General features: G+C 47.1%; 1 protein-coding gene across 1 annotated transcript; it reads right to left on the reverse strand.

The window, feature by feature from the left end:
• Window positions 1–2274: 2274 nt before the first annotated feature.
• On the reverse strand, window positions 2275–24720 carry LOC129851257 (transportin-2). Its single transcript, XM_055917672.1, has 24 exons — window positions 24546–24720; window positions 23757–23856; window positions 23494–23569; window positions 23240–23389; window positions 22812–22918; window positions 22556–22689; window positions 22013–22094; window positions 19586–19708; window positions 18226–18344; window positions 17956–18016; window positions 16788–16959; window positions 16335–16487; window positions 15997–16222; window positions 15566–15737; window positions 14549–14743; window positions 13260–13418; window positions 7579–7666; window positions 7322–7420; window positions 6947–7042; window positions 6331–6406; window positions 6123–6222; window positions 4865–4939; window positions 2599–2731; window positions 2275–2417 (listed from the first exon to the last, which is right to left on the reverse strand). The coding sequence occupies exons 2-23, from the start codon at window positions 23853–23855 to the stop codon at window positions 2624–2626; spliced, it is 2670 nt and encodes an 889-aa protein (XP_055773647.1). The 5' UTR covers window position 23856; window positions 24546–24720; the 3' UTR covers window positions 2275–2417; window positions 2599–2623.
• Between the last annotated feature and the right edge of the window lie 61 nt (window positions 24721–24781).

Here is a 24781-nt window from a genome sequence, read left to right on the forward strand (position 1 = left end):
ACTAAAAACTTCAGCTAACTTTAAAAGCCAAAAGCCAAAATACTGAACGTCCCCTTTAATGACACTAAGGCTGGGATTCATTCAAATCCTTTATAGATCTGCCTCATGACATTTAAAAGGTCATTTCCAAATGAGCTGACATAAGCAGCGTTTACCGTGAATGCGGTCTCCGCGAACGTGGGAACATTGCCTTTAAAAAGGTGCTTAGCCGAAAAAGGGGCGATCGGATTGAATCCTGGCCTCAAACTGCTGACAACCTCACAGCTGTCTATACTGTACATAAAGTTGGCTCGCGGGCACATTCTCAATAACAGTTTCTGTTCAAGTGCACCCTCTATCCAACTCTATGCCGGTGTCCAAAATGGCACTATTCCCTTTAAAAGTCACTACTTTTGACCAGAGCCCTATGAGGAATATATATATAGGGGACAGAGTGGCATTTGGGACGTAGGCTGTTGGAATTCTGTGTTTGCCATCTGTCTGTATGAGTCCTGGCTCCGCTGTCCTGCTGGAGGGATATTGTGCTCTTATCTTGGAACAAAGTGAAGAATAGTAAAAGGATAACATCACTATTCTCACACAGACACACACAGTAGGCTAGTTCCAGCTACAACCTCCTTTCCCTAGGAAATACAAACATGTGCCCACACACAGTCAGCACACAGTCAGTCGTTGTAAAAGTGCGGATTACTCGCAGTTTCACAAACGTTTTATTTGCCATTAGTTTTCCTACTTTTTATTTGCCATTAGTTTTCCTACTTTTTATTTGCCATTAGTTTTCCTACTTTTTATTTGCCAGTAAGAAAGAGACACTTTACACTGAACAACAAGAGACACTTTACACTGAACAACAATAGAACACGGACGTTAGAATTCAGATGTCCTTTATGAGGGAAGGTTAAAAACATCCTTAATACAAAAATAAAAAATAAAAAGTGCAAAACCACAAAACTAAAAATAAACAATGTTTTGTTTGTGTTCATTTAAGCTCACCATGGAAACAAAAAAATAGTAGCAGCAAATAAAAAAAATAAACAAAAAGCAACAAAAGATGGACCTCTTGTAACACGTTATCAGGATAAACAATTATGGGTTTAATCTCTTTCCTCAAGATATCACTATGGCAACACACACAGTTGGTCACAGTTTACAGGTGGAGGACAATGGGGTGGGAGGAGTCAAGTGTTAAATCGTTACCTTATTAAAACAATCAACAGTGTCATGTACGGTAAACAATAGGTAAACAAACTCAGACACGACACACAAACAGGTACAACTAGAGACGTGATCTTGAGGCTGTAATCTGTAGTTTCCTAACCTTACGTAAGAATAACAGGTATTATTTAAACCCTATTTCTCTCCCTCTTATAATGGTGACTCGTATGAACCAAGAGGTTAGTTATCCCCTGTCTATCTAGAAGAGAACATGAGAATTCTCTCACGATAGTAATATGAAGAAAGCATTCCTTAGGGAAAAGGACAGAAACAAAGCATGCTTGTTGGAGGAGATCAGCAGGGAACCAGTGATCTAGTAATAACAGGATGAATTTTCATTCATATAGAATATCCTTTACCCCAGAAAAAAGAGACATCTCCCAGAAATCAACAGAGGCTAGACACCTACCTGTCTGTCCCCAACACGCTGTCTGTCCCCAACACGCTGTCTGTCCCTCACTGACTGTTAATCCCTTACTGGTAGTGTCTGAGTATGTCTGACTAGTTTAACAGCGCCATCTACACAAAGCTCTAGGTATTGCAAGTGTGTGTGTCTTACTGTGGGAGTGCCTGTCTCTCTGTCTATGGCTCTCTGTGTGGTGTATTTTTTCTACAATCTGATTTTTAAAAAATCTGTTAAGTCTCTCTTTCCCTCTACTGTAGTCTAGCTGGCCCCTACCCACCCCTCTACTGCAATCTAGCTGGCCCCTACCTACCTCTCTCTACTGCAGTCTAGCTGGCCCCTACCTACCTCTCTCTACTGCAGTCTAGCTGGCCCCTACCTACCTCTCTCTACTGCAGTCTAGCTGGCCCCTACCTACCTCTCTCTACTGCAGTCTAGCTGGCCCCTACCTACCTCTCTCTTTCCCTCACTCTCCATTCTCTATCTGTCCCTACCTGTTTCTGTATTGGAACCTTTTCCTTCTGAATGTAGGTACCCCCCCCTATCTGTCCCTACCTTAGTTGGTTTCTCTGTGTTGGTTGGGTCCCCTTAATCTTTCATCTAGAGGTGTCCCCCTGTCCCTCCCCAAGTCCCGCCCACCCTCCCGCTATGGAGAAATACATAGGGCGTGGGGGCCGTCCGTCAGGGGGAGCGGCCAATGGCGTGATGGGTCCCTCTCCCCCTCCCCCCAGATCAGTTCAGGGCATTAACACAGATGGATGAGATTCCTTTTCACCTTCCTCCTCTACTACTGGCTCACCTGGAGAGGGAGGGAGAGAGGGAAGGAGGGGAAGAGGGGGAGAGAGAGAGGGAAGGAGGGGGAGAGGGAAGGAGGGGGAGAGGGAAGGAGGGGGAGAGCGAGAGAGATTTCTGGATGAGGATCACAACCAGGGAGTGCCATAAATAACATTGGAATGGTCATATTTAAAGTGAGTGTGTACCTGCCGTTAGGTTAGGGGTGGGGTTCTACACGCCGTAGCAGGCAGACAGTCTCTCCTTCAGCTGGGGGGGAAACTGTTCTGAGAACTGCTGCCAGTTCTCCTCTCCTACCTGGTCCTTAAAACCATGGAGGATCTGGGGGGGGGGGGGGGCAAGAAAGAGGAGAGAGAGAAAGGGGAAGACAGAGGAGAAAATACCTTGATTACTCAACAAAGAAATGACAACAGAAACAATATGTCTGAAATAATTATCTGCTATTATGTTTGTCAATAGGGGGAGCTGTTAGCACTATTTCTTTTTTTACATTTCCAAATTAAACTGCCTCGTACTCAATTCTTGCTCGTACAAAATGCATATTATTATAACTATTGGATAGAAAACAATCTCTAGTTTCTAAAACCGTTTGAATTATGTCTGTGGGTGAACCAGAACTCTTTCTACAGCGAAAATCATGACAGGAAATGTGAAGGTAAGAAAAATAGTCTCTGTTCTCAGATCAGTTTAAAGCTCTGTGTGTGCCCTATGGATCGAAATGAACTGCACCCGCCTTCCCCTGGATGTCAGTAACCAATGAGAAGTGGAATGGAGTCTCTACGTATTTCACAGAGTTCATAAAAGGCCATGGAGTGACATGTCCGTTCTTTTGGACCCTCGTCAAGGCGCAAGAGAGGACATCAGAATGGCATGCTCAAAAGCTCCTGTTATCGGCCTAAGATATACCCGTCTGTGATTTAATTCGATATAGGTGTTAGAAACATCATAACGAAGTTATTTTAAACCGATTTATATCAGTTTATGCGAGTATATTGCTATTTTCGGAATTCTCGTAGTATTGCGCTTTGAGGATTTGGACATGTGTGTGCCACGTAGCTATTGTTAGCTGCTAGTTCCGAAGTTGAAGAGGACATTTTACAACAAAGCAACGATTCTTTTGGAGAAAGGACACCTTGCCCAAGATTCTGATGGAAGCTCGTCCAAAAGTAAGAGCTATTTATGATTTTATTCCGTATTTGTGGAAAAATGTAAACGCATTTGTCGGCCATTATTGCGGCACTAGTCTGGCTGTAACGCACACTGTATGTCTAGTAACGTTAATCTAAATCAGCGGTTGCATTAATAACCAATGCATCTTTCATTAGCTGTCCAACCTGTATTTTTTTAGTCAATCTAATCGATAAATAATCGTAAACTTAGGTGCCTTTCCAAGATGGCGCCGGCCAGAATGCATGCCATGTTTTGACAGATTACATTGCATAACCACGATTTGTGATGCTAAATATGCACATTTTCGAACAAACTCTATATGCATTGTGTAATATGATGTTACAGGACTGTCATCTGAAGAATTCTGAGAAGGTTAGTGAAAAAATTAATATATTTTGGTGGTGATAACGTTGTCGCTCTTTTTGCCTTGAATCAATGCTGGGGTGATGTTAGCTCATGTGGTATGCTAATATAACGATATATTGTGTTTTCGCTGTAAAACACTTAGAAAATATGAAATATTGTCTGGATTCACAAGATCTGTGTCTTTCAATTGCTGTACGCTGTGTATTTTTAAGAAATGTTTTATGATGAGTAATTAGGTAATACACGTTGCTCTCTGTAGTTATTCTAGTCGCTTTGGTGAGTTTTGTGATAGTGGCTGCAATGGTAAACTATGATTTATACCTGAAAAATGCAAATTTCTCTAAAAAAACATATGCTATACCATAAATATGTTATCAGACTGTCATCTTATGAAGTTGTTTCTTGGTTAGTGGCTATATATATATCTTTATTTAGTCGAATTAGTGATAGCTACTGATGGAGTAAAAAACTGGTGGAGTAAAAAAAGTGGTGTCTTTTGCTAACGTGGTTAGCTAATAGATTTACATATTATGTCTTCCCTGTAAAACATTGTAAAAATCAGAAATGATGGCTGGATTCACAAGATCTGCATCTTTCATCTGGTGTCTTGGACTTGTGATTTAATGATATTTAGATGCTAGTATTTACTTGTGACGCTATGCTAGGCTATGCTAGTCAGCTTTTTTACTGTGGGGGGTGCTCCCGGATCCGGGATTGGGAGGAACTAGAAGTTAACATCCCACTATCATACAGTCCCCACACACACACACAGATATTAGTAAGGATCTGGGCCAAGCAAAGCTTTTCCCAGGACACGTCCTAATTGGCAGCCTCTCCCCTTCCATAGTACACGACAGCAGTGCAGATGAAGGGAACAAGGTGCCACTTGGGACAGAGAGAGCTGGGTCCTCCACACACCTTGTAGAACATGTCTCTCAGGTCCTCCTTAGGGCTGACCCAGGACGCCACGGCATCACAGAAGAAGATAAAGTCCTGCAGAGAGACACATTCTGTGATGTTACTTCACCCTACAGAAGGACTGTGTCTCCATGTAGAGGTCTGCTCTCTTCATACCACAACCCCTGCTGCTGACTTCCTGTCTGACTCCCAACACCTGGTCCCAAACCCAACCGCAGTGCTACAATGTGATTTTAGGTGTGTGACGCAGCTCACTTGCCAGACATGGTCGCAGCAATTCAGCACCCGACAGGCAATATCAAACACACCAAAATAACGTGCGTAGTCCTGTAGGATATAGCCTAGTCCTGTAGGATATAGCCTAGTCCTGTAGGATATAGCCTAGTCCTGTAGGATATAGCCTAGTCCTGTAGGATATAGCCTAGTCCTGTAGGATATAACCTAGTCCTGTAGGATATAGCCTAGTCCTGTAGGATATAGCCTAGTCCTGTAGGATATAGCCTAGTCCTGTAGGATATAACCTAGTCCTGTAGGATATAGCCTAGTTCTGCATAGTCCTATAGGATATAGCCTAGTTCTGCATAGTCCTGTAGGATATAACCTAGTTCTGCGTAGTCCTGTAGGATATAACCTAGTTCTGCATAGTCCTGTAGGATATAACCTAGTTCTGCGTAGTCCTGTAGGATATAACCTAGTTCTGCGTAGTCCTGTAGGATATAACCTAGTTCTGCATAGTCCTGTAGGATATAGCCTAGTCCTGTAGGATATAACCTAGTTCTGCGTAGTCCTGTAGGATATAGCCTAGTTCTGCATAGTTCTGTAGGATATAACCTAGTTCTGCGTAGTCCTGTAGGATATAACCTAGTTCTGCATAGTCCTGTAGGATACAGCCTAGTCCTGTAGGATATAGCCTGGTTCTGTAGGATATAGCCTAGTTCTGCATAGTCCTGTAGGATATAGCCTAGTCCTGTAGGATATAACCTAGTTCTGCATAGTCCTGTAGGATATAGCCTAGTTCTGCATAGTCCTGTAGAATATAGACCACTCCCCCAGGGTTTACACCAATCATCATCCATCTCCCTTCCTCTTACCTGTACCACTCCCCCAGGGTTTACACCAATCATCATGCAGGTCCCTCCCTCTTACCTGGACCACTCCCCCCAGGGCTTACACCAATCATCATACAGGTCCCTCCCTTTTACCTGGACCACTCCCTCCAGGGTTTACACCAATCATCATGCAGGTCCCTCCCTCTTACCTGGACCACTCCCCCAGGGTTTACACCAATCATCATGCAGATCCCTCTGAAGGCGGAGTCTTTCTCCTCGTTGTCACGGATGTTCCGTAAGGACGTACACCTGTCACACACACACACCACCGCGTCACATACCAGGCAATCTAAACATGTTGATAATTATCAGTGACGTGAAGGACTAGACGTCTCGTCAAATGTGTGACAGACTCACCACGGTCTGATGAACTGCTGGAGCATCGGAGCCACCTCCTGAGGACACACGTAGCCCAGGCGACCAATCGTAATGGCTGGAAGAAAATGGGAGGAGCCTCACTCATGTGTACAAACACCCAGCAGGTACAGTTGGGCCTAGTTGGGCCTGTACGCTGATGTACAAATCACTTTGTATCATAAATAACTGCTCATTATTATTTGTAGATGAGTCAGTCACAGTTTACCCAAAATGCATCAGCTACAATGTCAAACAAACCCAATGATTGCGCATGTGTTCAGTATGTGCGCGTACCGGTGTTCAGTATGTGCGCGTACCGGTGTTCAGTATGTGCGCGTACCGGTGTTCAGTATGTGCGCGTACCGGTGTTCAGTATGTGCGCGTACCGGTGTTCAGTATGTGCGCGTACCGGTGTTCAGTATGTGCGCGTACCGGTGTTCAGTATGTGCGCGTACCGGTGTTCAGTATGTGCGCGTACCGGTGTTCAGTATGTGCGCGTACCGGTGTTCAGTATGTGCGCGTACCGGTGTTCAGTATGTGCGCGTACCGGTGTTCAGTATGTGCGCGTACCGGTGTTCAGTATGTGCGTGTACCGGTGTTCAGTATGTGTGTGTACCGGTGTTCTCCAGCAGGGTCTTGGGTGTGTTGGGTCTGTTGATGATCTCTACCAGCTGGTTCAGGACCAGAGACACATAGGGCTGCATCTCTACACCTACAGACAGATGGAGACAGAGACAGAGATGGAGACATAGATGGAGACAGATGGGGGGGGAGACAGAGATGGAGACAGATGGGGGGAGACAGAGAGAACCAAAGCAGAGAAATATATCATTAAGATAACTCATGCTAGCAGCATCGAAACTGACAATTGCTTTGTTTATTAAAGAACAACATTTTTTTTTTTTACGGATGATTATTCTAAGTAATTATAAATCATCTCTCACATGTACATATTATCTGCGTGTACAAACCTACACGCAGAAAGACTCACCCATCTGCATGCATATCTCTCCAATGGCCCAGGTAGCGTTGTTACACACAGAGATGAACTCTGGGTTCAGGTTGGTCCCTAGGATAGGCATGAACTCAGCTGGGGACACACACACACACACACACACACACATTGAGAGAAAGCCAAGGGGAAGAGAGAGGGAGGACGGTACATAACATAAGGAGTATGATAGACTGGTAGTTACACAGTTAGTAGGAGAAGAGAGAGATGAAGAGAGAGATCGTATAGGTGGTTACCGATGCAGGGTTTAACATGAGGGAAGCAGGCCTTGGTCAGATCACCCAGCAGGGCGAAGGAGCTCTGCCTCACCTCTGGCATGGTGTCCTGGAGATACAACATGTGTGTGTTAACAACATGTTATATCTCTATATAGACCATGTAAACTACATGGTCTATATAGAGATACAACATGTGTGTGTTAACTACATGGTCTATATAGAGATATAACATGTTAACTACATGGTCTATAAAGAGATACAACATGTTAACTACATGGTCTATATAGAGATACAACATGTTAACTACATGGTCTATATAGAGATACAACATGTTAACTACATGGTCTATATAGAGATACAACATGTTAACTACATGGTCTATATAGAGATACAACGTGTTAACTACATGGTCTATATAGAGATACAACATGTTAACTACATGGTCTATATAGAGATACAACGTGTTAACTACATGGTCTATATAGAGATACAACATGTTAACTACATGGTCTATATAGAGATACAACGTGTTAACTACATGGTCTATATAGAGATACAACATGTTAACTACATGGTCTATATAGAGATACAACATGTTAACTACATGGTCTATATAGAGATACAACATGTTAACTACATGGTCTATATAGAGATACAACATGTTAACTACATGGTCTATATAGAGATACAACATGTTAACTACATGGTCTATATAGAGATACAACATGTTAACTACATGGTCTATATAGAGATACAACGTGTTAACTACATGGTCTATATAGAGATACAACATGTTAACTACATGGTCTATATAGAGATACAACATGTTAACTACATGGTCTATATAGAGATACAACGTGTTAACTACATGGTCTATATAGAGATACAACATGTTAACTACATGGTCTATATAGAGATACAACATGTTAACTACATGGTCTATATAGAGATACAACATGTTAACTACATGGTCTATATAGAGATACAACATGTTAACTACATGGTCTATATAGAGATACAACATGTTAACTACATGGTCTATATAGAGATACAACATGTTAACTACATGGTCTATATAGAGATACAACGTGTTAACTACATGGTCTATATAGAGATACAACATGTTAACTACATGGTCTATATAGAGATACAACATGTTAACTACATGGTTTATATAGAGATACAACATGTGTGTGTTAACTACATGGTCTATATAGAGATACAACATGTGTGTGTTAACTACATGGTCTATAAAGAGATACAACATGTTAACTACATGGTCTATATAGAGATACAACATGTTAACTACATGGTCTATATAGAGATACAACATGTTAACTACATGGTCTATATAGAGATACAACATGTTAACTACATGGTCTATATAGAGATACAACATGTTAACTACATGGTCTATATAGAGATACAACATGTTAACTACATGGTCTATATAGAGATACAACATGTTAACTACATGGTCTATATAGAGATACAACATGTTAACTACATGGTCTATATAGAGATACAACATGTTAACTACATGGTCTATATAGAGATACAACATGTTAACTACATGGTCTATATAGAGATACAACATGTTAACTACATGGTCTATATAGAGATACAACATGTTAACTACATGGTCTATATAGAGATACAACATGTTAACTACATGGTCTATATAGAGATACAACATGTTAACTACATGGTCTATATAGAGATATAACATGTGTGTGTTAACTACATGGTCTACATAGATATATATATAGATATATATGACACGAAATGGTTATATACAATCAAATACAGCCAGCGTCTGTTACCACACACACACACACTAGATGGACCAGTGGATCCCAAACCTCTGAGTCAAGATCAGGAGATCTACCAGTCAGATTATTGTATCATTATAAACATGACTGAAACATAAGCCTATGCAACATGAACCAATTAAAACCAGCTGTGTAGTAATGAGGGCAGTAGGCTACAGGCCCAGAACCAATTAAAACCAGCTGTGTAGTAATGAGGGTTGTCCAGTAGGCTACAGGCCCAGAACCAATTAAAACCAGCTGTGTAGTAATGAGGGCAGTAGGCTACAGGCCCAGAACCAATTAAAACCAGCTGTGTAGTAATGAGGGCAGTAGGCTACAGGCCCAGAACCAATTAAAACCAGCTGTGTAGTAATGAGGGTTGTCCAGTAGGCTAGAGGCCCAGAACCAATTAAAACCAGCTGTGTAGTAATGAGGGCAGTAGGCTACAGGCCCAGAACCAATTAAAACCAGCTGTGTAGTAATGAGGGCAGTAGGCTACAGGCCCAGAACCAATTAAAACCAGCTGTGTAGTAATGAGGGCAGTAGGCTACAGGCCCAGAACCAATTAAAACCAGCTGTGTAGTAATGAGGGTAGTAGGCTACAGGCCCAGATCCAATTAAAACCAGCTGTGTAGTAATGAGGGCAGTAGGCTACAGGCCCAGAACCAATTAAAACCAGCTGTGTAGTAATGAGGGCAATAGGCTACAGGCCCAGAACCAATTCAAACCAGCTGTGTAGTAATGAGGGCAGTAGGCTACAGGCCCAGAACCAATTAAAACCAGCTGTGTAGTAATGAGGGCAGTAGGCTACAGGCCCAGAACCAATTAAAACCAGCTGTGTAGTAATGAGGGCAGTAGGCTACAGGCCCAGAACCAATTAAAACCAGCTGTGTAGTAATGAGGGCAGTAGGCTACAGGCCCAGAACCAATTAAAACCAGCTGTGTAGTAATGAGGGCAGTAGGCTACAGGCCCAGAACCAATTAAAACCAGCTGTGTAGTAATGAGGGCAGTAGGCTACAGGCCCAGAACCAATTAAAACCAGCTGTGTAGTAATGAGGGCAGTAGGCTACAGGCCCAGAACCAATTAAAACCAGCTGTGTAGTAATGAGGGCAGTAGGCTACAGGCCCAGAACCAATTAAAACCAGCTGTGTAGTAATGAGGGCAGTAGGCTACAGGCCCAGAACCAATTAAAACCAGCTGTGTAGTAATGAGGGCAGTAGGCTACAGGCCCAGACCCAATTAAAACCAGCTGTGTAGTAATGAGGGCAGTAGGCTACAGGCCCAGACCCAATTAAAACCAGCTGTGTAGTAATGAGGGCAGTAGGCTACAGGCCCAGACCCAATTAAAACCAGCTGTGTAGTAATGAGGGCAGTAGGCTACAGGCCCAGACCCAATTAAAACCAGCTGTGTAGTAATGAGGGCAGTAGGCTACAGGCCCAGAACCAATTAAAACCAGCTGTGTAGTAATGAGGGCAGTAGGCTACAGGCCCAGAACCAATTAAAACCAGCTGTGTAGTAATGAGGGCAGTAGGCTACAGGCCCAGAACCAATTAAAACCAGCTGTGTAGTAATGAGGGCAGTAGGCTAGAGGCCCAGAACCAATTAAAACCAGCTGTGTAGTAATGAGAGCAGTAGGCTACAGGCCCAGAACCAATTAAAACCAGCTGTGTAGTAATGAGGGCAGTAGTCTACAGGCCCAGTACATTATCACTGCATACTGGCTGTGGTTGAGTCACCCTGTAGTTCTACTCAGACCATTTCAGAAGGATATGATCCACTGGTAATAAACACCATCATCCACATCATAATAAACATTGTATTACTTGTGAGGCACAGCTGAGTGACCTTAAACTGAAATGATGTTCTTTATTCTATTGGACTGACTGGCCTGTATTTGGTCACTGACCATCCCTCAGCCTGCCCCCTCCACTAAAACTGACCATCCCTCAGCCTGCCCCCTCCACTAAAACTGACCATCCCTCAGCCTGCCCCCTCCACTAAAACTGACCTTCCCTCAGCCTGCCCCCTCCACAAAAACTGACCCTCCCTCAGCCTGCCCCCTCCACAAAAACTGACCCTCCCTCAGCCTTCCCCCTCCACAAAAACTGACCCTCCCTCAGCCTGCCCCCTCCACTAAGACTGACCCTCCCTCAGCCTGCCCCCTCCACTAAGACTGACCCTCCCTCAGCCTGCCCCCTCCACTAAGACTGACCCTCCCTCAGCCTGCCCCCTCCACTAAAACTGACCCTCCCTCAGCCTTCCCCCTCCACTAAGACTGACCCTCCCTCAGCCTGCCCCCTCCACTAAGACTGACCCTCCCTCAGCCTGCCCCCTCCACTAAGACTGACCCTCCCTCAGCCTGCCCCCTCCACTAAGACTGACCCTCCCTCAGCCTGCCCCCTCCACTAAAACTGACCCTCCCTCAGCCTGCCCCCTCCACTAAGACTGACCCTCCCTCAGCCTGCCCCCTCCACTAAGACTGACCCTCCCTCAGCCTGCCCCCTCCACTAAAACTGACCCTCCCTCAGCCTGCCCCCTCCACTAAGACTGACCCTCCCTCAGCCTGCCCCCTCCACTAAGACTGACCCTCCCTCAGCCTGCCCCCTCCACTAAGACTGACCCTCCCTCAGCCTGCCCCCTCCACTAAAACTGACCCTCCCTCAGCCTGCCCCCTCCACTAAGACTGACCCTCCCTCAGCCTGCCCCCTCCACTAAGACTGACCCTCCCTCAGCCTGCCCCCTCCACTAAAACTGACCCTCCCTCAGCCTGCCCCCTCCACTAAGACTGACCCTCCCTCAGCCTGCCCCCTCCACTAAGACTGACCCTCCCTCAGCCTGCCCCCTCCACTAAGACTGACCCTCCCTCAGCCTGCCCCCTCCACTAAGACTGACCCTCCCTCAGCCTGCCCCCTCCACTAAAACTGACCATCCCTCAGCCTGCCCCCTCCACTAAAACTGACCATCCCTCAGCCTGCCCCCTCCACTAAGACTGACCCTCCCTCAGCCTGCCCCCTCCACTAAGACTGACCCTCCCTCAGCCTGCCCCCTCCACTAAGACTGACCCTCCCTCAGCCTGCCCCCTCCACTAAAACTGACCCTCCCTCAGCCTGCCCCCTCCACTAAGACTGACCCTCCCTCAGCCTGCCCCCTCCACTAAGACTGACCCTCCCTCAGCCTGCCCCCTCCACTAAGACTGACCCTCCCTCAGCCTGCCCCCTCCACTAAAACTGACCCTCCCTCAGCCTGCCCCCTCCACTAAGACTGACCCTCCCTCAGCCTGCCCCCTCCACTAAGACTGACCCTCCCTCAGCCTGCCCCCTCCACTAAGACTGACCCTCCCTCAGCCTGCCCCCTCCACTAAGACTGACCCTCCCTCAGCCTGCCCCCTCCACTAAGACTGACCCTCCCTCAGCCTGCCCCCTCCACTAAGACTGACCCTCCCTCAGCCTGCCCCCTCCACTAAAACTGACCCTCCCTCAGCCTGCCCCCTCCACTAAGACTGACCCTCCCTCAGCCTGCCCCCTCCACTAAGACTGACCCTCCCTCAGCCTGCCCCCTCCACTAAGACTGACCCTCCCTCAGCCTGCCCCCTCCACTAAGACTGACCCTCCCTCAGCCTGCCCCCTCCACTAAAACTGACCATCCCTCAGCCTGCCCCCTCCACTAAAACTGACCCTCCCTCAGCCTGCCCCCTCCACTAAGACTGACCCTCCCTCAGCCTGCCCCCTCCACTAAGACTGATGGCTCCGCCCCCTCCACCAAAAAGGGAGACAGCTCCGCCCCCTCCACTAAGACTGACCCAAAATGGAGATTGACCGCTTGGTGACCACTGACCTAGACATTCACACAAAGGTAGAGTTAACACTGAAAACACACCCCCCGTACCTGCATGCACTGAAACAGTAGTGTCATGATGTTGCTCCGGGCCACCAGCTGATCAACGTGGACCCCCAGGCCCTCAGCCAGACCACTGAGGAGGTCCAGGGCCACGATCATAAAGTCCTTATCAGGAGCCTCGTACTGGTCCGGCTGTTGGCTGTACATCTGGGGGAAGGAGAGGGGGAGAGAGAGAGTTAATACATCTGGAGGGGAGGAGAAGGTTAATACATCTGGGGGGGGGGGGGGGGGGGGGGGGTTAATACATCTGGGGGAAGGAGAGGGGGAGAGAGAGAGTTAATACATCTGGAGGGGAGGAGAAGGTTAATACATCTGGGGGGGGGGGGGGGGGTTAATACATCTGGGGGGAGGAGAGGGGGAGAGAGAGAGTTAATACATCTGGGGGGGAGGAGAGGGGTAGAGAGAGAGTTAATACATCTGAGGGGGGGAGAGAGAGAGTTAATACATATGGGGGGAGGAGAGGGGGAGAGAGAGTTAAGATCAAAAACCACTCAATCTTTAAATCACTGATGATAACTGTGCGTCTTTGACACTGTAAATACAAAAGTATGTGGACACCCCTTCACATGAGTGGATTTTGGACATTTCAGTCACACCCGTTGCTGACAGGTGCAGACCTTACTGAGGAGCTCAGAGACTTTCAAAATGGCACCATCATAGGATGCTGCATAGTGATAACTGTAAAGTTTGGTGGAGGAAGAATAATGGTCTGGGGCTGTTTTCATGGTTCGGGCCCCTTAGTTCCAGTGGAGGGAAATCTCAATGCTACAGCATACAATGACATTCTAGACAATTCTGTGCTTCTAATTATGTGGCAACACGTTTGGGGAAGACCCTTTCTTGTTTCAGTATGACAATGTCTCCGTGCACAAAGCGAGGTCCATACAGAAATGGTTTGTCAAGATCAGCGTAGAAGAACTTGACTGGTCTGCACAGAGCCCTGACCTCAACCCCATCGAACACCTTTAGGATGAGTTGGAACGCCGACTGTGAGCCAGGCCTAATCGTCCAATATCAGAGCCTGATCTCACTAATATGCTTGTGGGTGAATGGAAGCAAGTCCCTGCAGCAATGTTCCAACATCTAGTGGAAAGCCTTCCCAGAAGAGTGGAGTCTGTTATAGCAGCAAAGGGGGTACCAACTCCATATTAATGCCCATGATTGTGGAATGAGATGTTCGACGAGTAGGTGTCCACATACTTTTTGTCATATATGTGTGTGTGTGTGTGTGTGTGTGTGTGTGTGTGTGTGTGTGTGTGTGTGTGTGTGTGTCTCACCATAGCCTGAGCCAGTGTTTTCTGCACCAGTGTAACACAGCGCTGGTAGACTGGCTCACAGTAGGGCAGGAAGCCACTCTGGAGGGCTGTAGCGACAGAGGACAGACACTCTAACAGAGGAAACAGGTCCTTATCTTCATCCTTCAGCTCATTCCACTTGGCTATGAGAGGAGGCATCAGCTTCTCTATGTACTCCTAGAGGAGAGAGAGAGAGAGACGGGGAGGAAAAGAGAGGAGAGATGGTTAAAACTTTTAAAAAACAAAAACAGGAACAGAGTCATAGAAAAAATATAAACAAATGAGCCGAACACTACCTACCTACCGTCCTCCGAACACTACCTACCTACCGTCCTCCAAACACTACCTACCTACCGTCCTCCGAACACTACCTACCTACCGTCCTCCAAACACTACCTACCTACCGTCCTCCGAACACTACCTACCTACCGTCCTCCAAACACTACCTACCTACCGTCCTCCAAACACTACCTACCTACCGTCCTCCAAACACTACCTACCTACCGTCCTCCAAACACTACCTACCTACCGTCCTCCAAACACTACCTACCTACCGTCCTCCGAACACTACCTACCTACCGTCCTCCAAACACTACCTACCTACCGTCCTCCGAACACTACCTACCTACCGTCCTCCAAACACTACCTACCTACCGTCCTCCAAACACTACCTACCTACCGTCCTCCGAACACTACCTACCTACCGTCCTCCGAACACTACCTACCTACCGTCCTCCGAACACTACCTACCTACCGTCCTCCGAACACTACCTACCTACCGTCCTCCGAACACTACCTACCTACCGTCCTCCAAACACTACCTACCTACCGTCCTCCAAACACTACCTACCTACCGTCCTCCGAAAGGGAAACTGAGGGTAACTAGAAGGGGTGTATATCTAGCCTAACTACCGTCCTCCGAACACTAACTACCGTCCTCCGAAAGGGAAACTGAGGGTAACTAGAAGGGGTGTTTATCTAGCCTAACTACGTACTAACCGGTTGGTTGAGGTGGTGTCCTACAGAGTCGGCCAGCGTTCCTATAGCGTCGTACAGTATGAGCAGGTTCTTGTGTTGGTATTTTCCAAAGGCGAAGACCAGAGTATCCAGAATGAAGCTCAGATAGGGAACCAGCTCTGTACAGGCCTCCTCCTCTAAGGTAGCAAACGCACTGAGAGGGAGGGTGGAGAGGGAGGGAGGAGAGAGGAGGGAGGGAGAAAGGGGAGGGGGCAGAGGGAGAGAGAGCAGGAAACATTCATTCATTGCCGTATCTCATCAAGACCTTAAATTTCAGTTCAACATCTTTATTCATTCAAAAACCCTCCCCCACCACTCTCTCCCCACCTCTCCCTCCCTCCCCACCAGCCGCTCCCTCCCACACACACCCCCACCTCTCCCTCCCTCCCCACCAGCCGCTCCCTCCCCCACACCTGCAGGCGGCCTCCTGAACCCTCTTGTTCCCGTCCAGGATCCTCTTGAGGAGTTCAGTCATGAGGGGTTTGAGGTGGGAGTCAGGGGGCTGGCTGACCACCCAGTGGGCGTAGCGGGACAGAGTCCAGCAGGCGATGGAACGCACCAGGGCCTTCTTATCACAGAGACACTGGATGAGGTGAGGCATCAACTCTGGTAGGTAGGGAACCATGCCCTGCATACAACCTGAGGAGAGAGGAGGGGGGGGGGGTGACTAACATGCTTTTACTTCCATTAAGTAAATAAAAAAGGATGGAGGTCAGGGGTCGGAGGTCAGGGGTCGGAGGTCAGGGGTTACCCTCAGCGATAGCCCCCAGCACCAGTATTCCCGACTCCTTGACGACCCAGTCTGGGTGGAACAACAGGCCCTTCAGCAGGGGCAGCAGGTGGGGGAGGAGCTCATCACGAAACACGTTAGCTAACACGTCTAACGCTGCCGCCGAACACTTCCCTGTTAGAGAGAAAAACAGAGAGAGAGACGAGAGAGAAAAACAGAGAGAGAGAAATAGAGAGAGAGAGAAATAGAGAGAAATAGAGAGAGAGAGAAACAGAGGTTAAAACAATTCCTACACTGCTAGTTAAACAGTGACTGATTTAGACCAGGTGTGTGAGTGTGTCTTCATGGGTAATCAGTAACATCAACTGAGAACACTGGCCCTAAATCTTCTCTCTTGGCGGGATTGGCTGCCAGTCCCATTTCCCTGGCTCTGATTGGTCAGCTGAGCTGTCACACAATCCCTCAACCACTCACGCAGGTTCCAGTCGGAGAGCGTGTCATCGTCGTCATCGTCATCGTCGTGATCCTCCCCCTCCTCCCCCTCTCCTCCCTCGTGTTGCAGGGTGACGGTGCGTGACTTGTGGAAGCGAGGCTTGATGTCCTGCTCACTGTCTGGTACGGTGTCATCCTCCTCCTCTACATCTCCCTGGAGGAGGAAAGATGGGGGGGAAAGAGTGAGAGAGGAGGAAAGATGGGGGGGAAAGAGTGAGAGAGGAGGAAAGATGGGGGGGAAAGAGTGAGAGAGGAGGAAAGATGGGGGGGAAAGAGTGAGAGAGGAGGAAAGATGGGGGGGAAAGAGTGAGAGAGGAGGAAAGATGGGGGGGAAAGAGTGAGAGAGGAGGAAAGATGGGGGGAAAGAGTGAGAGAGGAGGAAAGATGGGGGGGAAAGAGTGAGAGAGGAGGAAAGATGGGGGGGAAAGAGTGAGAGAGGAGGAAAGATGGGGGGGAAAGAGTGAGAGAGGAGGAAAGATGGGGGGGAAAGAGTGAGAGAGGAGGAAAGATGGGGGGGAAAGAGTGAGAGAGGAGGAAAGATGGGGGGGAAAGAGTGAGAGAGGAGGAAAGATGGGGGGGAAAGAGTGAGAGAGGAGGAAAGATGGGGGGGAAAGAGTGAGAGAGGAGGAAAGATGGGGGGGAAAGAGTGAGAGAGGAGGAAAGATGGGGGGGAAAGAGTGAGAGAGGAGGAAAGATGGGGGGGAAAGAGTGAGAGAGGAGGAAAGATGGCGGGGAAAGAGTGAGAGAGGAGGAAAGATGGCGGGGAAAGAGTGAGAGAGGAGGAAAGATGGGGGGGAAAGAGTGAGAGAGGAGGAAAGATGGGGGGGAAAGAGTGAGAGAGGAGGAAAGATGGGGGGGAAAGAGTGAGAGAGGAGGAAAGATGGGGGGGAAAGAGTGAGAGAGGAGGAAAGATGGGGGGAAAGAGTGAGAGAGGAGGAAAGATGGGGGGGAAAGAGTGAGAGAGGAGGAAAGATGGGGGGAAAGAGTGAGAGAGGAGGAAAGATGGGGGGAAAGAGTGAGAGAGGAGGGAAGATGGGGGGAAAGAGTGAGAGAGGAGGGAAGATGGGGGAGGAGGGAGGGAACGTTAAGTCATGGTTCTTTCTAGTTGTGCATTGGGAGTGGGACAGTCTGACTGTGTCTGTAAACTCACCTTTAGGAGGATGATGTCTATCTCAGAGTACTTCATCCCATTCACCAGGATGGGGATGAGTCTGGAGAGAGACAGGGGAGATGGTGACAACCAAACCACACTAGTCCTCTTTATCCAGCTACACCCCGACTAAAAACTTCCCTGGCCATCACTTCATCGGTGTGTCTGATGTGTATCCGTCCGCGCGTGTGTGTGTATTTGAGTGTGAGTGTGTCACTACCTCCGAGTGTGTCACTACCTCCGTGTGTGTGTGGGCGGGTGTGTACTTACTGGACCAGGTGCCCAGACAGGGCCTCCTTGCAGACGGGCTGTTCAGCCAGGGTGAGCCAGAACTCACAGGCCTCCAGACTAACATTCTCATCTGGGTCCTGGGTACGCTGGAGCATGTACTGGGGAGAGAGAGATTTCTTATAGAAACAGAAGGCAATATGGAAAAGAGGTATGGGGCCATAAGAAAAGGATAAAAGAGAGAAAGAGAAATAGCAGAACAGATTGAGTGTAGGAGGTTTACAAAAACACATGGAATTTGAGTGATGAATGAGTGTATGTGAAAGGTCAAAAGTGCACAGGGTCATGGGGTCAGGGGTCGTAGGTGGTACCTGTATGATGCTGTGCATGTGTGGTATGAGGTCATAGGGTCATGGGGTCGTAGGTGGTACCTGTATGATGCTGTGCATGTGTGGAATGAGGTCACAGGGTTAGAGGTTAGAGTTCGTAGGTGGTACCTGTATGATGCTGTGCATGTGTGGTATGAGGTCATTGGGTTAGAGGTTAGAGTTCGTAGGTGGTACCTGTATGATGCTGTGCATGTGTGGTATGAGGTCATTGGGTTAGAGGTTAGAGTTCGTAGGTGGTACCTGTATGATGCTGTGCATGTGTGGTATGAGGTCACAGGGTCATGGGGTCAGGGGTCGTAGGTGGTACCTGTATGATGCTGTGCATGTGTGGATTGAGGTCACAGGGTCATGGGGTCAGGGGTCGTAGGTGGTACCTGTATGATGCTGTGCATGTGTGGTATGAGGTCACAGGGTCATGGGGTCAGGGGTCGTAGGTGGTACCTGTATGATGCTGTGCATGTGTGGTATGAGGTCACAGGGTCATGGGGTCAGGGGTCGTAGGTGGTACCTGTATGATGCTGTGCATGTGTGGTATGAGGTCACAGGGTCATGGGGTCAGGGGTGGTAGGTGGTACCTGTATGATGCTGTGCATGTGTGGTATGAGGTCCAGGGTCATGGGGTCAGGGGTCGTAGGTGGTACCTGTATGATGCTGTGCATGTGTGGTATGAGGTCACAGGGTCATGGGGTCATGGGTCGTACCTGTATGATGCTGTGCATGTGTGGTATGAGTTCACAGGGTCAGGGGTCGTAGGTGGTACCTATATGATGCTGTGCATGTGTGGTATGAGGTCACAGGGTCATGGGGTCAGGGGTCGTAGGTGGTACCTGTATGATGCTGTGCATGTGTGGATTGAGGTCACAGGGTCATGGGGTCGTAGGTGGTACCTGTATGATGCTGTGCATGTGTGGTATGAGGTCACAGGGTCATGGGTCGTAGGTGGTACCTGTATGATGCTGTGCATGTGTGGTATGAGGTCACAGGGTCATGGGGTCAGGGGTCGTAGGTGGTACCTGTATGATGCTGTGCATGTGTGGTATGAGTCGGTCTATCCGGACCTCCAGCAGCATGACCAGAGCTCTACACACGTTCTTCCTCACCTCACAGTCCTCATCCCCCGCTAGAGCAAACAGACTCTGGAGAGAGAGAGGGGGGGGGGGTTCGTTATAATAAACATTTAGACTCTGGAGAGAGAGAGAGAGAGAGAGAGAGAGGGGGTTCGTTATAATAAACATTTAGACTCTGGAGAGAGGGGGGGGGGGTTCGTTATAATAAACATTTAGACTCTGGAAAAAGGGGGGGGGGGGGGGTTCTTTATAATAAGCATTTAGACTCTGGAGAGAGGGGGGGGTTCTTTAATAATAAGCATTTAGACTCTGGAGAGAGGGGGGGTTCTTTAATAATAAACATTTAGACTCTGGAGAGAGAGGGGGGGTTCTTTAATAATAAACATTTAGACTCTGGAGAGAGGGGGGGGGTTCTTTAATAATAAACATTTAGACTCTGGAGAGAGGGGGGGGGTTCTTTAATAATAAACATTTAGACTCTGGAGAGAGGGGGGGGGTTCTTTAATAATAAACATTTAGACTCTGGAGAGAGGGGGGGGGGTTCTTTAATAATAAACATTTAGACTCTGGAGAGAGGGGGGGGTTCTTTATAATAAGCATTTAGACTCTGGAGAGAGGGGGGGGTTCTTTAATAATAAACATTTAGACTCTGGAGAGAGAGGGGGGGTTCTTTAATAATAAACATTTAGACTCTGGAGAGAGGGGGGGGGGTTCTTTAATAATAAACATTTAGACTCTGGAGAGAGGGGGGGGGGGTTCGTTATAAAAAACATTTAGACTCTGGAAAAGGGGGGGGGGGGGGGTTCTTTATAATAAGCATTTAGACTCTGGAGAGAGGGGGGGGTTCTTTAATAATAAGCATTTAGACTCTGGAGAGAGGGGGGGTTCTTTAATAATAAACATTTAGACTCTGGAGAGAGGGGGGGGGTTCTTTATAATAAACATTTAGACTCTGGAGAGAGGGGGGGTTCTTTAATAATAAACATTTAGACTCTGGAGAGAGGGGGGGGGGGGGTTCGTTATAATAAACATTTAGACTCTGGAAAAGGGGGGGGGGGGGGGGGTTTCTTTATAATAAGCATTTAGACTCTGGAGAGAGGGGGGGGTTCTTTAATAATAAGCATTTAGACTCTGGAGAGAGGGGTGGTTCTTTAATAATAAACATTTAGACTCTGGAGAGAGGGGGGGGGGTTCTTTATAATAAACATTTAGACTCTGGAGAGAGGGGGGGGGTTCGTTATAATAAACATTTAGACTCTGGAAAAAGGGGGGGGGGGGTTCTTTATAATAAGCATTTAGACTCTGGAGAGAGGGGGGGGTTCTTTAATAATAAACATTTAGACTCTGGAGAGAGGGGGGGGGTTCGTTATAATAAACATTTAGACTCTGGAAAAAGGGGGGGGGGGGGGGGTTCTTTATAATAAGCATTTAGACTCTGGAGAGAGGGGGGGGTTCTTTAATAATAAGCATTTAGACTCTGGAGAGAGGGGGGGTTCTTTAATAATAAACATTTAGACTCTGGAGAGAGGGGGGGGGTTCTTTATAATAAACATTTAGACTCTGGAGAGAGGGGGGGTTCTTTAATAATAAACATTTAGACTCTGGAGAGAGGGGGGGGGTTCGTTATAATAAACATTTAGACTCTGGAAAAAGGGGGGGGGGGTTCTTTATAATAAGCATTTAGACTCTGGAGAGAGGGGGGGTTCTTTAATAATAAACATTTAGACTCTGGAGAGAGGGGGGGGGGGTTCTTTATAATAAACATTTAGACTCTGGAGAGAGGGGGGGGGTTATTTATAATAAACATTTAGACTCTGGAGAGAGGGGGGGGGGGTTCTTTATAATAAACATTTAGACTCTGGAGAGAGGGGGGGGGGGTTCTTTATAATAAACATTTAGAGTCTGGAGAGAGGGGGGGGGTTCTTTAATAATAAACATTTAGAGTCTGGAGAAAGGAGGGGTTCTTTAATAATAAGCATTTAGACTCTGGAGAAAGGAGGGGGTTCTTTAATAATAAACATTTAGACTCTGGAGAGAGGGGGGGGGTCTTTATATTAAACATTTAGACTCTGGAGAAAGGAGGGGGTGGGGTTCTTTATAATAAGCATTTTCAACTGTGACAGTACAGTATATCAAGTCTGTTCGATGGTTTCAACCCAGACAGACCAGTCAAAAGTAGTGCACTATATAGGGACTAGGGCTCTGGTCTAATGCAGTGCACTATATAGGGACTAGGGCTCTGGTCAAAAGTAGTGCACTATATAGGGACTAGGGCTCTGGTCTAAAGTAGTGCACTAGGGACTAGGGCTCTGGTCTAAAGTAGTGCACTATATAGGGACTAGGGTGCCATTTTAGTCACAACCCCTGTCTCACCTCGATGAAGGTGTCGATGTGATCCATCAGAGCCTGGGCTCTACTGCTGATGAACTGATTCACACACGCTATGGCATGAGACCTGGAGGAGGGAGGGAGAGGAAACTAAGTTGGTTGCATTCAATAGCTGCTTTAAGAAGAAATCAACTACTTGTCAGGGAGGGAGCATGGAGCGAGGGCTGAGAGAAAGAAAGAAAGAGCACAGACCTGATCTGGGAGACAGACAGACAGAAACAGAGAGACAGACAGACAGAAACAGACAGACAGAAACAGAGAGACAGACAAACAGAAACAGAAAGACAGACAGACAGACAGACAGACAGACAGACAGACAGACAGACAGAGAGACAGAGAGACAGACAGACAGAGAAACAGACAGACAAACAGAAACAGACAGACAGACAGACAGACAGACAGACAGACAGACAGACAGACAGACAGAAACAGAGAGACAGACAGACAAACAGAAACAGAAAGACAGACAAACAGAAACAGACAGACAGACAAACAGAAACAGACAGACAGAGACAGAGAAAGAGAGACCTGATCTTTGGGCTGCAGTGTTTAAAAAACTGTAGGAACTTGGGGATCATGATGTTCAGGGGTCTGTTGAGAGCATCACTGTCCAACAGCTCTGAAGAATCCTCACAGATCTTCTGCAGAGCTCCGAAAGAACCCTGCACACACACACAGAAAGTTAAACATAAGTCCTACATAAACAATCAAAAGATTAGATGGGAGCGCGTGTGCGTGTGTGTGTGTGTGTGTGTGTGTGTGTGTGTGTGTGTGTGTGTGTGACCTCGCAGGTATTGTAGTCTTCAGAGTTGAGCAGGTTACAGAGTTGAGGGAGGAGTTCAGGCCATGTCTGCAGCTCTCCTTTAGATGCTATGGTTGTTATCAAGATGCCTGAGAGACAGGAGGCAGAGGGTTACACACACACACTAACTAATAGGCACATACACATTTATACACAACATTATTTATTGTGGGTTTCTGTTCTACCTTGTAATTTAACATCCATTACTGCTTTGTTGGGTTTAGAGCTGCCAGAAGGACTTCACTGTATGTGACATTAAAACTTGAATACACACACACACACACACACACTTCAGCTTGCTGATTAACGCATACTCCCACACAGACTGATACCAGTACCTGCAAAGGCTCAACCACCCACACATCCTGACTCACTTTACAGCACACACACACACACTCTCTCTCTCTTACCGATGGTTGCTCTGATGAGGGGCGAGGGATCTCCGATGTTGTTGAGACATTCCCTCTTGATGAAGTCAGCTACCAGAGGAGGAAAGTTCTGGTAGTGGGCCTTCACATTGTTCTTCAATATGAGACCACTTAGAGAACGGGTCGGCTCATCTACAGGGGGGGTTGAAAGGAAAGAGGGAGAGAGAGGGAACGATTGGTAACCACTGACTAATGCTCGCAACCATTTTATATACATCCTACACACACACACTTACCCTCTGATTTGAGGCTTGTAAGGACGAAGATGAGATAGTTGTTGAAGTCTGGGAACTGGTTGAGCTGTTCCAGTTTCTACACACTGTTAAGAAACACCCCTTCACTGACAAAACAATCAACATGGCAAATCACCAACAATCACGACTCTCATCTTTCACTCACACCCCGAGGAGACACATTATGAAGTACGGAAAACAATCACACACACACACCGCCTCTCTCTCTCGAACGCTGACACACTCCTGTGTGTCTGAGAGGATACTTCCTGCACAGCTCTCTGTGTGGCTGTGTCTGGAGACTGGGAGTCCTTCAGCAGCTGAAGCACCTGCTGCAAACCCTGTTCATCCGGCTGCCACTCCATCCTACACACACACAGAGAGAGAAAGAGTGACTCGAATGTTTCTCTACATTTTCCTTACAGCCTCCACCGGCTACATAGTTTTTTGTTTCTACTAGTGTCGCTGTCACAAGCAGAGTTGTCTCTCTAGCCCAACATCACATCAGAAGCAGAGTAAAGAATAGAATGCGTCAGTCAAGGGTCGGAATGCGAAGAACGCATTCTAAATCCCTAGCATCAGGACTAGCTACATAACCAACCTGGAGTCACAACAAATATCACATCAACTGACGTTGACAAAGTAATTTAGTTACCTACTTAACGTTAACTAGTTAGTTAATAGTAATCAGTCCCCATTATAAACTCAATACGTAGCTAGCCAACGTTACCTCATCTAGCTTTGCCCCCGCAAGTATTCCGCATTGCATGATAGCAATTTTGCTAACTAATAAAGTAGGGAGTCCCTGGCCGGTTTGGGCAAGCAGGCCGATACGGCCTCGCATTTCGCCGCAAGTGACATTAGCTCGTTAGCTAGCTACATAAACATCTAACAAATGAACGAGTGTAGACATTGTTAGCTAGCCAAGTGCAAACGATAAAGACAACTCAATGACATATTATATGGCTAACGTTGGTTATTTGGCTAGTTAGCTTGTTAGTTAGGTAGCTAGCTAGTAGCTTCATGTTGAAAGTGCCGCCAAAGAAAGCCTTTACCTGGTCGCACCGATTTGTCAGATCCGTAATTGCTTTGTTAGCAGTAGCTACCGGTACCGTGGCAATGAGCATTTACAGAATGGCAGATGCAAGCTAGATGTATTTAGTAGCAAAGGGTTTTGATCTCTCACTTTGTTTTTAGAGCAAAGAGATAATCCCGAAACCCCTTTCGATAAGTAGCTCTGGCTATGTGTGAGAAATAGCTGTCATTTCAGATTCAAAAATCCACCAGCAGG

The sequence above is a fragment of the Salvelinus fontinalis genome, chromosome 3 (assembly GCF_029448725.1).
Source record: "Salvelinus fontinalis isolate EN_2023a chromosome 3, ASM2944872v1, whole genome shotgun sequence".
Lineage (NCBI taxonomy): Eukaryota > Metazoa > Chordata > Actinopteri > Salmoniformes > Salmonidae > Salvelinus > Salvelinus fontinalis.

Excerpts from the sequence above, each read along its gene's own strand:
- LOC129851257 (XM_055917672.1), bottom strand. The coding sequence starts at position 23,855 with ATGGAGTGGCAGCCGGATGAACAGGGTTTGCAGCAGGTGCTTCAGCTG. Across the intron at positions 7,043-7,321 it reads AGAGATATGCATGCAGATGG|GTGTAGAGATGCAGCCCTAT; the intron begins GTGAGTCTTTCT and ends ATCTGTCTGTAG. Across the intron at positions 4,940-6,122 it reads ACCCTGGGGGAGTGGTCCAG|GACTTTATCTTCTTCTGTGA; the intron begins GTAAGAGGGAGG and ends GTCTCTCTGCAG.